Raw genomic sequence first — 15,213 nt, forward strand, 5'->3', positions numbered from 1 at the left:
GAATTCACAATCACTTCAAATAACTTTTCCAAGTACCACTTCAAGCAGCAAATATAAAAAAAAACGAAGAACAAACGATCGTACGTGGAGACTCGCTCAATTGCACCAAACTCGATGTTCAACTTCAAATGACTCGAGACGAAGTAGTTACTCCGTTGCTTTTTTTTTGTTGTTTTCCACCCTGCAGCCTCTCAACCCTGTGCACACAAACGTGAGCAAAGAAAGTTGACAATCTTCTAGCTCCCAACTTCTTCAAGGAGCAGACAAACTCAAAAACCACGTAGCACCGATAACGAAGCTTCTTCTTAAGCACCTTCCCCTCCCATGTCGGCGCACAACACTGATTCAAGTTCATTGTTCGGTTAGTAGCTGCTTAACGAGGATAACTCCCGTCCCCTCCCCCCCGCCCTCGCCCCCTTTTCCCTACGTGGCCACATTAGCGCGACTTTGTAGGAACATCCGAAAAAGTTTTGCCAATTAAATTTTACTACTGTTTGTGCTCCCCGGGGGGAGAAAAAGGTGGCACCACACTGCAACGGACGAACACTTCAAGGTTCGTTCCATTCGGCAACGGTTCACTGTGTAACGATGGTGGCCTGGCTACTGTTGTAAAGTCTCCTGGGAGGATTGTGATTTGAAACACCGATGTGGCGGAAAGTTTTAAAATTGTCCTACCATCCTGTTCGGGTTGATCAAAACGGCACCCGCTGGTGATGGTGGTGTGGTCTTGTTCAACTGATAAAACCACCCGTTCCGTACAAACCACTGACGGGAAAATGCTTCAGCATTTGACGGAAAGACGAAAAGCGGCCGGTGCTGGCTTTCTTGGGGTGAGATGGTAGTTGTTGGGTAAAATAATCATCACATTATCGTTCAATTTTAGGCCTGACCGACCGGGGAGACCTCTGGGTGACGACGAGAAGGCTTGGCTAGGTGGAGGAGGGGGGGAGGCTTTTTCCGTAACCCGCCGACGAAGGAACAGCTCAAGCTCGGAACGATTGGAGTCCATTTAGGGCAAGGAAGGTGACTTCTTTTCTCTCTCTTTCTCTTTCTCTGCCTCTTGTTGCTCCGAAGCAGGGAAGAAAATGTTGAAAGTGCGAAAATGTTTTCTGCCACTTTGATAACGGTTTTAAAACAGTCATTAAAAGTATATTTACTTTTGAAAATTTCCTCCATCAAAGCTGAAACCGGATCAGGTACTGACGGTGAGAAGTGGATGAGATGGAAAGGGGTAGGGATGTCAATTTAGAGCAGAAAATATTGAAGCTGTGGGGACGACGACGACGACAATCTTTTCACTAAAAGTTTTATCAGTATTTAATCGTTTGCCGTTTCAGTCAATGCCAACTAAATGGTTGTGATACGAGGTATCAGTTTTCTGTTTTGGAAAACGGGGTGGGAATCTTTTGTAGGTGTTTGTATCGTTTGAAGTTTTAATTTTTGGTATTACAACATCACGGAAAGTTGTTTATTTTTTTCTAGATGTAGGATAATTGAGTGGAATGAAAGCAAGATTTTGGAGCTGCACTGGAATGCAAAGCGATAGGGTCTCGTTTGAGGACTGCCTAGTAGGGTCATGAACATGAGTACATGATTTGAAGGAATTGCCAGATTACAAGACAGGACAAATCGGTAAAATTACCAGATAAGTCCTATCTTGTATTATATGCTAAGCAGGCGTAAGATTCCTACTATTTATAGAACACTTGTTGTTTTGCATCCAAGTGCAATGTCTAATTTGACGTGCCGAAAACAACAATTATTATTATTAGCGATTTATGTTGAACTATTAGGTGAGATAACATTTTTTTTGTTTCCCGGTCTCCGGTTCCGGAAGCACCGGAAATCGTGGTTATATATTCCAAAATGGATTTCACTCTTATTTCTCAGCGATGGTTTGACCGATTTCCACAAACTTCAAATAAAAGGTCCCACGGTCCCATATGAAATTCCTGAATTTTATCCGGATCCGACTTCCGGTTCCGGTGTTACAAGGTAAAGTGTGTTCAATATTTTACACCGTCACTTAAACCGGTGAAACAAAAACCGTAAAAAAGAAATTCTAAACTGGACTCAAAACCGATATTACCAATCTTAGGGTCTAATGAAAGGTCTTATGGTCCCATGTAAGATGGCAAAATCGTATAAAATCTTCAAAATTTGAATAAAAAGGAGTAGAGTGTGTACGTCATGTTAGTTGGTGGCTGAACGAACCGACTTCGATTATACCGCTTCTCGGGTTACGGTGCTGGAAATATAAAGGAGAACCCACTTCATTTTCTAATGGATGGCCTAACTGATAAGAGAACTGTTTCGTTCTCTATATTGTACTAGTTAATACACAAACAATCCCCTGGTTTCTTTCAAAAATCTAAGAGAAACGTTTTGAATAGAACACCACAGTATTATATATGAAATAGGTATCATTACACCACTAGGTGGATTAAAACAGGTTTTTATTTCTCATCTGTTGCATCTTGAGATTTCGAGAAATTGTTGTCATATGGAGAGACCGAAATAAGCTATTTGGGGGAAAAAATAGTTGATTTTCTGAATCTAGTTATTTATTGTATAAAACAACAACAAATACAGAAATCTTGCAATTTAAAATTCAGTTTGTTATTCTCTATCCGTTAAATTGTTGTTTGAATTCACTTATTTAAAAAAACAAATTTTTGTTTAATGGAGGTAGTTGTAATTTCTTTAGGGTGTAGCGTTCGGAATTCATTTCGCGTAGTATTTGCAACGAGCATTACATTTCTACTGTGCAAATTCAGCAGCTGCAAGATTCATATGGGTGGTCTAAAATGTAAATGAAACTGAAACAAACGTATCCCCAGCAATCCGTTTTAGTTTTATTTATTCGACCAGTTCTACTGTCAAATTTAAAACTGGTATACATTGCCGTTCTATTGTTTCTATATTTGAAACACAGATAAAACGCTGCTTGGGCTGCCAGCTTATTTTGTTATAATTTCTAGATTTAAATTTAAAACTGATATAAATTAGGCATCTAGAACTAGAACACTCCTGAATATGCCCTAACATTGTGCACAAGAGTTTTACACAAGTGTGTGAGCTTAAGTTTGAACATATGTTTAAATACCGGGTTTGCGCCCGAGACACTGTTCTAGAGCGTTCAGCGATTTTTTTTATCACTATTTCAGTACTTTCGGAACCGGATTCCTGTTACCGATATAGCTGAAGTCGGTAGTAAATAACTCGCATGACAAACAAATCAGATCAGTGTTGAGCCCCATTGACCTTTTTTACGTTCCGCGCATTATCGCTCTCAATGATAGTGTGAAATTTTGAACAGTCACCCACTGTAATTCTGGATCCGCATGAACTTCAGTAGCTTTGATTGCGATCAGAAGACTTTCCATTTGAATCTAAGTACTCGCAAATCAGTCAAGGTATCAACAAACTGACTGACTGGTCCTTCAATTATGGTTCCGGAAGTTCCGGAAATAGTGGTCAAAATTTTCAAAAACAGGAACTCACCTCTATATCAAGACTTGGTCGACATACAGTCTTCTAATCGCATACAAAATTGCTGAACTTTATTCGGATCCGACTTTCGGTTTTGGAAATTCTTGGTAAAGAGTCTTCCAAATTTCACACTGTTTTTAAGAGCGACGATGCACGGAATGTATAAAAAACTAAACCCAACCGCCAACTTCATCTATTTCTTGATTCGAATGTCAGAATAAACTGCAATCCGGAATTTCGGAACAGTTATTCCAATAAAGACTCAAATCATAATCTAAGAACTCTTCAAAACTGGAATATAAATAATTTCAATTTTTCGGTCTTGCATTCTATAGACTTATGTTACTTCTTTATGTTTCTTATTTCACTCGAATAATGCATTCTGAAATTTCATTTGAAATAAAGACTGTCCCGTATGGACGCAACCAAAAACCGCTGCCATTTTGCAATGGTTCAGAATCTGTCAATTTTTATGGCTGCGTAATGTTGTTTACACTTTTCTCTAACCACTTTTGCAGTTGTTTATTCGTTTTCATTAGTTTGTTTCGAAATGCGTGGACTTTCAGCAGAACAACGTCGAAAAATTGTGTACAAATGGTGCATAGAACGCGGATTGTCACTGAGAAAGATAACAAAAAATGGAAGGAGTAAGTGAAAAAGCCGTACAAAATGCAATCAGGAAGTTCGGCGAGGATAACACCTTTGAGGATAAACCGAAAACGGGTCGAAAAAAGGTCCTGCTAACTAGAGATGGGCAATTCGTTCGCGAACGGTTCAAAAGAACTAGTGCTTTTGAAAAATTAAACGAACTATGGTTCTTTTTTCGAGAACGGTAGTTCCTTAGTTCAAAGTCGAGGGATCTTTTTATTGTTTTTTGAGCTCGCTCAACCTTTTTTCAAGAACGGTACTAATAAGAAAGTTTCGTCAGGAAACCTCAGTTCTACTTCGACCTTTTTTCCTCGCTTAAGCTGACAAAAAAAAGTTCTCGTTAATTTTTTGAACAAACAAACCAACTGTGAATAGAACGAACGAACGGCTCTGGAGTACTAGTTCTTTTAACAGAACTCTGCATTACTGAACGGTTCTATGAAATGAACTGTATTGCCAATCTTTACTGCTAACCCTCAGTTGGATAAACGTATACTGAAGGCGTTCGAGCTAAAGAAGGAGGTTTCAGTTCGGGATGTGGCCAAAAAAGTGGGCACTTCGAAGTCAAATGTTCTTCGTACTAAAGAACGTTCGAAATGGAAATTTGAACTGCATAATCATGGACGACGAAACCTACGTGAAACTCGATTGCAAATCCTTGCCGAGACCACAATATTATACGGTGCGAGAAGGGCAAGAGTTAAACCAGTCCGAGACATCGATTGAAGTCGAGAGCTATGGTCTAGCAAGCAATTTGTAGCTGCGGTAAGATTTCGAAACCCTTCATCACCACTGCTTCAATGAACAGCGAAATATACATCAAAGAATGTTTACAAAAACGACTTCTACCCATGATTCGAAGCCACAAGGATCCTGCTGTCTTCTGGCCAGATCTTGCTTCTTGCCACTACTCGAAATCAACGGTAGAATGGTATACTACCAAAAATGTCACCAAATTGCCCACAACTTCGAACAATTGAGAAATTCTGGGCATTAACGAAGGCACATCTTAGGAAACATGTCTCGGCAGCCGAAACCATTCAACAGGTCGAAAAAGATTGGAAAAAAGTGTCAAAACTTGTCGCCAAGAAGTCTGTACAGAATTTAATGAGGAACGCTCGCAAGAAGGTGCGCCAGCTAGTCTACAATGGCTAAGTAGCAAATGTTGAGAATAATATTCTGTTGTTGTAGTCTAATATTATCAGTATATCGAATAAAATTTGAATATCTCACACTTGTGAATTATTTGCAGCGAAATCAAAGTGCGTCTAGACTTTCTGGGACAGTCTTTAGCTTTGCAAAGATCGAAACTTAAATCCTTTGCTCAACTGTTCGCATCAAAGGGCATACTGAGATGTGAACGCTATGTTTGAACGCAGGTTTGTGACACGATGTTCAAACTCATACACTGCGTAAAAATTGAGTACGGTTCAGCGTGGACAATCTTAAATATGGGAGACGATGTTCAAGTGAGCGCAAATGCTTTCTTTCGCATCGTGTACATTTTGCACTTTCAAGACTGCTAAAAATATCTGCTGCAACTAAAAAATATATTCAAAAAAATAACTACAGAATAATAACTAATAACATTGCTTGTGTTGTAAATTTTGTTAATAAAATGAGCTAATTCAAAAACAAAAATAAACTGAGTGAGCCTAGTTTTAGAGTTTTTGACCACTATTTCTGGTAATTCTGGAACCGGGAACTTAGAACCAGTATAACCGAAGTCGGTTTAGTAAGTAACTAATATATCCTACAAATGGAATCCGTTTTGAGCAAAATCTAGAAGAATTTGACCTTTTTTGCATCGTCGCTCTAAATGACGGTTTACAATTTTAAACACACTTTACCCTATGAAAACATGATGAAATTCAATAGCAACTTATGGGACTAGGAGATTCTTTATTTTATGAGTGACATTAATTGACACATACTCACACACATACACACACAGACGCACACATTTCTCAGCTCGATGAAATGTGCCGAATGATATAGAGCACTAGCCCTCTGGGCCAACTTTTACCAATCAATTTTTCGAATTATTGTATAAACTTTCTTTATGAGGCAATATGTATATTTTTATAGAAAAGCGTCGTTATCATGATTTTGTAATAACACTAACAAGTAGGTTGAACATTGAACAAAAGATTTACAAATTTACTTTTTTTTCCACCTGAAAATTATACACTTAAATGTGGTAACCCTGCACGCTGGACGAAATTGAATAAAGCACGCTGCGAAAAAAAGACGTACGTACCGACGCGTACCAGTTTTGCACCGTCATTTTAAATACCGATTTAAATGTTTTGACACTCATCGCCCTATAATCTCGGAACCGGAAGTTGGATCAGGATGAAATGTCATAGTATTTTTGAAGACAACGAGAACTTTAATTTGAATCATGATTCGTGAAAATCGGTTTAACAGTTGCTGAGAAATCGAAGTGAGTTCCGTTTTTTGGAGTTTTTCTTCACTATTATCGGTGCTTTCGGAAGCGAAAACCGGGGACTAGTAATCCCAAAGTAGTTTTGTATATTCACTAGCTAGCAAGATCTGCCAAGTCAAAGTCTTGGCATTAGATTCCTTTTGTGAAACTTGGCCTTTCTGTTTCAACAGACTTCGTAGCCGATTCTTAGCGAACCGAATCATTGCATGGCTAGTACTACGCATACAACTGACACTAAGAATTCTACCAGGCCGGGGCTCGAATATACATAGCAAGATCTGCCAATTAGATGAATTTAGCAGTAAGTTGTATTAATATGTGCACCTCGTTTCGTCATGAAAAAATACTGATGAAATTGAAAATTTGCACTAATCGCACTGCATTAGCGGAACCGGAATCCGGATCTGGATGAATTATTCGGGGACTTTTCCAAGGATTTCAAGACCTTTTATTTGCTTCTTAGTTTGTGAAAATCGACTAAGAAATTACCGAGAAAATCGAATGCGCATTTTTTATAAATTTGCACATATTTCCTTGTAACTCTGGAACCGGAAGTCGGATCCAAATGAAATTCGAGAAAATTGTATGAGGTCATAAGATCTTTCATTTGAATCTAAGTTTGTGTAAATCGGTGCAACCAACTCTGAGAAACGTGTGCGACTATTTTTTTTTCTTTGGTGCACATCACCCTGTCATTCCGGAACCGGAAGTCGATTTGGGATAAAATTTAATAGCAGTCGTACACATACACTGTTTAGTGGTTTTGCCTTTCTTTATAGAAAGGTATTAGAATTGCCGGAAAACCGACTTTCGAACGGAGTCTCGGAGACCCATAGTGATTTATACCATTCGACTCAGTTCGACGAGATCGGAAAATGTATGTGTGTGTGTATATTACCGCTCAATTTTCTCAGATGGCTGAACCGATTTTAACAAGCTTAGGTTCGTTTGAAAGCTACTATTGAGCCATTGATCAAGTTCGAAGATCAAATGACTGCGACTTCTGATTCCGAAGATATGAGAGTATAAGTGACGTAACCGACAAAACATGTTTTTTACCGCTCTTATATATATATATATATATATATATATATAAGGGTGCCCATATTTTGGGATCATCTCTTATTACGTAAAGCGGTTAAACTTTTCAGTTTAAGCGCCTCGAAAAAAGCCCTCTTGCAAAATTTGAGCTAAATCGGATGTGAGTGAAGGGTGCTGCCCGGCGGTTAAAAAATCACCAAAGGGGGTAAGTACATGAGTTTTCCGAAACCGAATTTTTTTTTTTGATGCCAAAGATCTTAGAACTGCAGGATACGTCGAAAGGGTGTAGCCGGATTTTCATATAAAAACTGCCCCCAAACAGAAGAAAAATTGATATACGCTGTTTGAAAAGGTTTATATTGGAGATGATTTTCCCAAAAATTTTACCCTTTAACTGCCATATTGGTGGAGTTAGGGTTGTTCTTCTGATTTTCATTTTATTTGAATTTTTCAAAAACTTCTTTAGCAAAAATATTGAAAAAAATCAGGATTTTTTTTTAGAATTATGGCAAACTTGTCTGATTTTTTTCAGAAATTTTCAAAATGTATTTCATGTGAAAAAAAATGTTCAAAATTTTCGAAATTTTTTTAATCGCGCTTATAATTTTGGTACCACTCTAGATTTTCCAAAAAAATAAATCATTTATACATGATCATGTGATCTATGATTTTAGAACTAAATATCATGCGTCTCCATCGGATGATGACATTTTGATGGAGACGCATGGTTTTTCGAATGTTTTTCTCTAAAGTCTGATATTATACCCGTCCACATTTTTTAAAAATCTGAAAAAAAATGCAGCGTAATGTACTCATAAATGATTAATTTTTCTGGAAAATCTAGAATGGTACCAAAATTGTAAGTGCGATTGAAAAAATTGAAAATTCTGAAAAAAATCAGAAAGGTTCCTCATAATTCCTGAAATATTCATGATTTTTTGCAACTTTTTTGTCGTAAATACGACTTACTTTACTATGGGACGCCTTTTCAAAATTTACCCCGTGCAAGAATGGGTAGAACTTAATCGTGAATATCTCTTGTTGTATTTAACCTAACAACATAATTTTTTCTGCAAGTTATTAGAAATATGACCAGGAATTTGTGATTAAATTTTTAACAGTGTGAGATAACCATAAATAACTCAAAAACAAAGTTTTTTAAAACTTTTGTGAACATTGAGGAAAACTCATTACGTTTGCTTGCCCTTTTCGCACAGGGACGACAGTTTTGAGGTAGTCTCAGACGAAACGAGTAGTCAGCAGTAGTCAAAACTGATGTGCCTTTTTTGTGGTATAAAGCCGCAAACGCTCAGCTTGCGCTATCATTCGCTTGTAAAGCCTCATTTATAAATTGTATTTTGAAACTGATTTTTGGATCCAAATCCACCTGAATTTTTAACTTAATGTTTGTTTTATAATGTAGTTTTGGAATTCAGTTTCAGAATTAGTTCCATAATACGGGTTCAAAAGTTGAAACTTAGACTACGAAACTGAATCCTTACTACAGATTCTGGAGCTAGAACTCACATCCAGAATTCTCAATCTGGAAGCAAAATTCAGAATTCCGAAACAAAATAATGATATGAGTTCTAAATCTGGATTTTGGAACCAGAATTTTGAAACTGACTTTAAAACCAGAATTTAGTGCCTGATTGCAGTTTCTGAGTTCATTACCCTTATTTAGATTAAGCATGTTGGAATTGAATTCAGGAACTTTTGGAACTGGATTCAGTGCTTTAAGTCAGGTTCGAAATTCAAGTTTAGTATTCAGTTCTAGAATTGAATTTGGATCCTGAATTATGAAAATGAGTTCAGTGCCAGAATTCTAAAACTAAAATAATGAACTGAATTATTGACCTGAATTCTGAACCTGAATTTGGCAACTTAATTCGGAGCTAGTCCCATGTTCCGAATTCAGTTCCAGTCATACATTAGCAAAGATGCTCCGTTATAATTTTAGAAGCGAAGCAATAAAAGTTGTGCAATTCACACAATCAATCAATTAATATGAACGAATATTGATATTCGGAGGTGTGAAAGAAGCATGTTTGTTTTGTCTGTATTCACGTCCTCCAGTTATTTCTCTGACATTACCCACCCACCTTTTTTTGCTAAAGAGGTTTTTGAAAAATTCAAATAAAATGAAAATCAGAAGAACTACCCTAACTCCACCAATATGGCAGTTGAAGGGTTGAAATTTTGGGAAAATCATCTCCAATATAAACTCTTTCAAACAGCGTATATTTTTTTTGCTGTTTGGGGGCAGTTTTTATATGCAAACCCGGCTACACCCTTTAGCTCCATTAAAAAAAAAGTCACGTTCATCAGACGAAACGTAAACACTAATTACTGACGATTTCACTGATCGGAGTGCCCTCAAACGAATACTATTACGCGCCCATTTCCACTGTACTACAATACAGAAAATTTGTTTACCAACATCAACACTCACCTTATGCATCGGTGTTCCCCAGAAGTCGTTGAGAAAAACATTTTTGATGGACGAATGCGGTCGCAGGTCCCGATTTTCCTTGATTGCACTAATGTCGTCGAACACGAAGCCACAGTTCAGGCTGTTGTGATAACACAACACACAGGTCAAGGCAATCAGTGCCCCGTACAGGTGATGAGAGGACATTTTTGCTGCGTCGTCCTCGTCGTCGTCGGTATTTCTTCGTCGTTTCAAAATTACATTTACGCTTTACAATTTATTTCAATTATGTTACACGCACTTGTTTCACGTTCACTGGCACGGTTCTACACTACGCGGCATCAACGAGGAGCAAACAGAAACAAATGAACGAAAAAATTTCCTATAGCCCTACTCGGTTAAAGAAAATTGGATTTCACTCATAATTTGACACTGGAAACATTTTCCTTCCGAAATGACGGCCTGGCTGCTACTGCGGAACCAGATCAGCATCTGTAGTGAAAATGAAAGAAAAAATTCAAATCGAATTAGATTTATAATGTAGAAAATATTGAAATCTTTCTCATAATTTGTTTCATATTCAACTGGGTTTTTCGAACGCAAACAACAGAAATGTCTCTATTACTTGATAGATAGCACCAACAACGTAGAAAAACATATTTTCAAAACTTTTGCGGCGACCTGTGGATGGGGAGAACAGATGGAAACTTTTGTGCCGTACAATCCTGGGAACAGGCAAACATAAAAGTTTGGTCGGAAACATAAACGTTTAACTGAAAAAAAGCAATTCACTACAAAAACTGTGCATGAAACAACCCTCCAAAGAGGTAAACTAGTTTCATTCGGATATGATCCTATCCACTCTGAAATATTTATCGAAGTACAATATGCACTCCAACAGAACCAAAGAAACAAACGGAAATATACGAAACTGAAAACCTACAAAAAAAATTACAAAAGTAGACAAGAATTTCAAACAAACCAAGTTCAACTTGCCAAGAGTCGGAATGAGTAATGACTTTTTCCGTACCGTCAGCAGCCTCCATCACAACTTCCCATTTTAGCAGAATCACCGTACCGACGACCTCCTCTGGACCTTGTTGAATGCAGCACAGAAGTAGAAACCGGAGGTGTTTGTTTTTGGTTCCCTTTTTGTTTCATCTCATTTCGTCCCGGACGATCCAAGGATGACAATTTTGCGCAAGTTTTGCGGTGCGACTCGAGACTGCGAGTGCCGAGACTGCCACAGAACGAGGTTAAACTTTTGCCTCTTCTGCTTGTGTTTCTTTTCCGCTGTTGATTTTAGCTCCCATTCTACCACGATCTTGGTTGCTGGTGTTGAAAAATTGTTGTTATTTCGGTTGCGCTCGGCGATGATACACCTTCCCCCGTTGGTGCAGAGATCACATCAAGCGAGTGTTTGAAGTCTCAATTTTTCGGAGTACAAGTCAAACGTCGTCGAGTACAAGTCGGAACGGTGCGTTAGAAGATTGATGAATCGTCAAATTGTGCATGCAAATGGGAAAAGTTCCTTCGTTGGTCCGGAAGAGCGTAATAGAACTTTCAATTGATGTTCGAGGCGGTAAGTTCGTTCTTTCTTTGAAGCAAAACAGGTTAAGATGGTTAACCAATCATAGGTTAGTGATTGACAGTTACGAATTTTAGATGTTTTTATTTAAACTTTTTTATAAATTCCTAAAGGTATCTTATTAGAGTCTTATTTTTTTTTTATTTAAAAGATATTTTTTATTCAAGCCTATTTGCGTACAAGCTTTACGTGGCCCATTGAGCCGATTTTTTTAATAACTTTTTTTGAGTTGGATCTTGTTGTCACCCTTTTTCTAGGGGAAGAGGAGCTTCCATTTCCCTCCTGCGAGGATTGAGGGGCACTCCGTTCGTGGTTCGTCTCGTCATCCATTGCCGCATCGATGGTATTGTTGTTGGTTTCGTTGCTAGTTGCTGTAGATGCGCCTTGTTGTACATTGTTTGCAGTTGCTGGTTGGTTAGATGGTAAGTTGTTAACTGCAGCTAATGTACTTTGTTCTATAGGGGATACGTTGGATGGTTTCGTTGAAAGGGATGCTTCACTGTTGTTGGTGACTGTTACAGGTGTACTGGGGTTGCCTTGGGTTGGTGTGAAGGATGCACCATTGTCCTTTGGTGTAGTTGTCTCCTTGTCTAGTTTATCACATGGCTTACCGTAGTGAACAGCTTTTTGGCAATATTGACATGTGGCCATCTGATTGTCATAGGTAACAAGTGATTTGCACGGAACTCATATATCTTGACCGAAAATCACATAAGAAGGTGAAGGCCTCTTCAAGTGTATGCGTAATAAACGTACGCCATTTAGAATACCGGGGAAAAAATTCTTCCACTTTTCTTTTTCGATAGAGAGAATCTCTCCGTATTGGGACATAGTTTTACGAATATAAGAATCGGTGACGGTGGAGAGGGAAGATCATGCACACGCACTTCTATAGCACTATCTTCCATATATACTGGAATGTTGTACTTAATGTTCTCGTGCTCCACATAGTGCACATTGTTATTGTCTTTTGCGAATTGAATTGCATCCAACTCTTTATAAAACTGGATGTAAACAACATTATTTGTCTTATTGCATTGAAATAAATGCACACGTTTAATGTCAAGATGCATTTGCTCCTTCAGCAAACCTTCAATTTCTCGTATCGAAGGTCGAATTTTGCACTGCCTGTTTTCTTTCGTGTCGGCGGTAGCTTTTGTTCGTTTGGTTTACTCATTTCGAGGTCGTTCTATTGTTCACTACACAATGCTGTACTTGGTTTCTTCTGTCCCGAACGTAAGCGGTTTTGTTTTATCGACTGACTTGAATGAGATGTGAAACCGAACTGTATTAGAGTCTTATGTCTTATGAGCTACTCATGACACTCAAAATCAAATTTGCTGCTCGTGTTGCTACCTAATTGAAAATTTTCCATTCATGCAAGGTTACATATTTTTCACCTCAGACACAACCATGCGTGTTTCCGTCGCAAAAAATATAGTTCATTCAGTCCCAAACAAAGGAAGTGTAAAGAGGGTACACATAAATAAAATCAGAACTCAACAAAAACTAGGCAGTGTTTTCGAATTTAGCTAAGCAATTTTACGCTGTTCCTATCCAGGAGACGACAGTTTTGCTATATGATCCAACCGAAGAAAAGTATATGGGGTGCGCACTCACGTACCCCCATTATACACATAGTCAGGGTACTACGTTCCAAAGCAGAACTTGGCCTTCTGCCTTAGTAGGCTTCTAGTACTTTCTGAATCTAATTCGCATTTTAACAAATTATATCGACCAAATAATCCATTTGATGGCCTTCTCTAAGATAACGCGGTTCCACCGGAAATGACGATTTTTTCGTAAAATTTTTTTTTTTGTTTTATTAGATTTAACACAATTTTGATTCTAGCATTACTTTTGAAAAGGGCCTTAACAAAAATACCTTGATTTACTAGATAATTTTCTTGATTTTCTAGATAATTGCTCAGTCTAAAAAAAGCATACAAAAAGAACATATTCTTAATCCATCTAAGGATGCGATCTTTTCTCTTGTCATTGGCACAGACTCATTAACACGTGTTTTACCTTTTTATATTAGGACAATTTCAGACACTAATTTGAGCTGATTTTTGTACAAATCGATTCGGATTGATTCGGACAGATTTGTCGGTTACGTCATATGTACGATTTATTTCCAAAACTTGAACTGCCAACCAGTTGTTCTTCGAAACATTATAGCTCCCAAACCTAAAGAGACAGTTATTTGATTTTCGAACTTTATTCACAAAGAGGTAGTTTTCAAACAAACCTAAGCCAAGAAAATTGTACGGAGAAAAGAAATGCGTTTTGTCGATTACGTCACTTATACCATCGGTTTGCTTGTTAAAATCGGTTCAGCCATCATCGAAGAATATGTGCGGAAAAATTATTACATACATACACAGACATTTTACGATCTTGTCGAGTTACGACTAGAGTAAAAATTGTGGACTGGTGATGCAAATTTTCCTTTTTGCCTTTCTCATATAAAGGGTGATTTTTTAAGAGCTTGAGAACTTTTTTAAACAATAAAACGCATAAAATTTGCAAAATCTCATCGGTTCTTTATTTCAAACGTTAGATTGGTACATGACATTTACTTTTTGAAGATAATTTCATTTAAATGTTGACCGCGGCTGCGTCTTAGGTGGTCCATTCGGAAAGTCCAATTTTGGGCAACTTTTTCGAGCATTTCGGCCGGAATAGCCCGAATTTCTTCGGAAATGTTGTCTTCCAAAGCTGGAATAGTTACTGGCTTATTTCTGTAGACTTTAGACTTGACGTAGCCCCACAAAAAATAGTCTAAAGGCGTCAAATCGCATGATCTTGGTGGCCAACTTACCGGTCCATTTCTTGAGATGAATTGTTCTCCGAAGTTTTCCCTCAAAATGGCCATAGAATCGCGAGCTGTGTGGCATGTAGCGCCATCTTGTTGAAACCACATGTCTACCAAGTTCAGTTCTTCCATTTTTGGCAACAAAAAGTTTGTTAGCATCGAACGATAGCGATCGCCATTCACTGTAACGTTGCGTCCAACAGCATCTTTGAAAAAATACGGTCCAATGATTCCACCAGCGTACAAACCACACCAAACAGTGCATTTTTCGGGATGCATGGGCAGTTCTTGAACGGCTTCTGGTTGCTCTTCACTCCAAATGCGGCAATTTTGCTTATTTACGTAGCCATTCAACCAGAAATGAGCCTCATCGCTGAACAAAATTTGTCGATAAAAAAGCGGATTTTCCGAATGGATCACCTAAGACGCAGCCGCGGTCAACATTTAAATGAAATTATCTTCAAAAAGTAAATGTCATGTACCAATCTAACGTTTAAAATAAAGAACCGATGAGATTTTGCAAATTTTATGCGTTTTATTGTTTAAAAAAGTTCTCAAGCTCTTAAAAAATCACCCTTTAGAAAGGCTATGCAATCACTGTGAAAACCGACTTTTTAACCGAAGCCCGGAGGGTCGAATGTCATGTACCATTCGACTCAGCTCGAAGAACTGAGCAAATGTCTGTGTGTGTGTGTGTGTGTGTGTGTGTGTGTGTGTGTGTGTGTGTGTGTGTGTGTGTGTGTGAC

The 15,213-nt window shown here is 38.1% G+C and overlaps 1 protein-coding gene across 2 annotated transcripts in view; it reads right to left on the minus strand.

Annotated features, from left to right (window-relative positions):
* The window catches only part of LOC131434462 (protein O-mannosyl-transferase Tmtc3-like), a 696,449-nt gene that overhangs the window by 619,060 nt on the left and 62,176 nt on the right, over positions 1 to 15,213 (minus strand). For both annotated transcript variants that reach the window (XM_058601183.1, XM_058601184.1), the window contains exon 2: positions 10,083 to 10,553. In XM_058601183.1, the coding sequence (XP_058457166.1) occupies positions 10,083 to 10,268 (186 nt within the window). In that variant the 5' untranslated portion in view covers positions 10,269 to 10,553. The remainder of the gene's footprint in view (positions 1 to 10,082; positions 10,554 to 15,213) is intronic.

This window comes from Malaya genurostris, chromosome 3, assembly GCF_030247185.1.
Source record: "Malaya genurostris strain Urasoe2022 chromosome 3, Malgen_1.1, whole genome shotgun sequence".
In the NCBI taxonomy this organism is placed as follows: domain Eukaryota; kingdom Metazoa; phylum Arthropoda; class Insecta; order Diptera; family Culicidae; genus Malaya; species Malaya genurostris.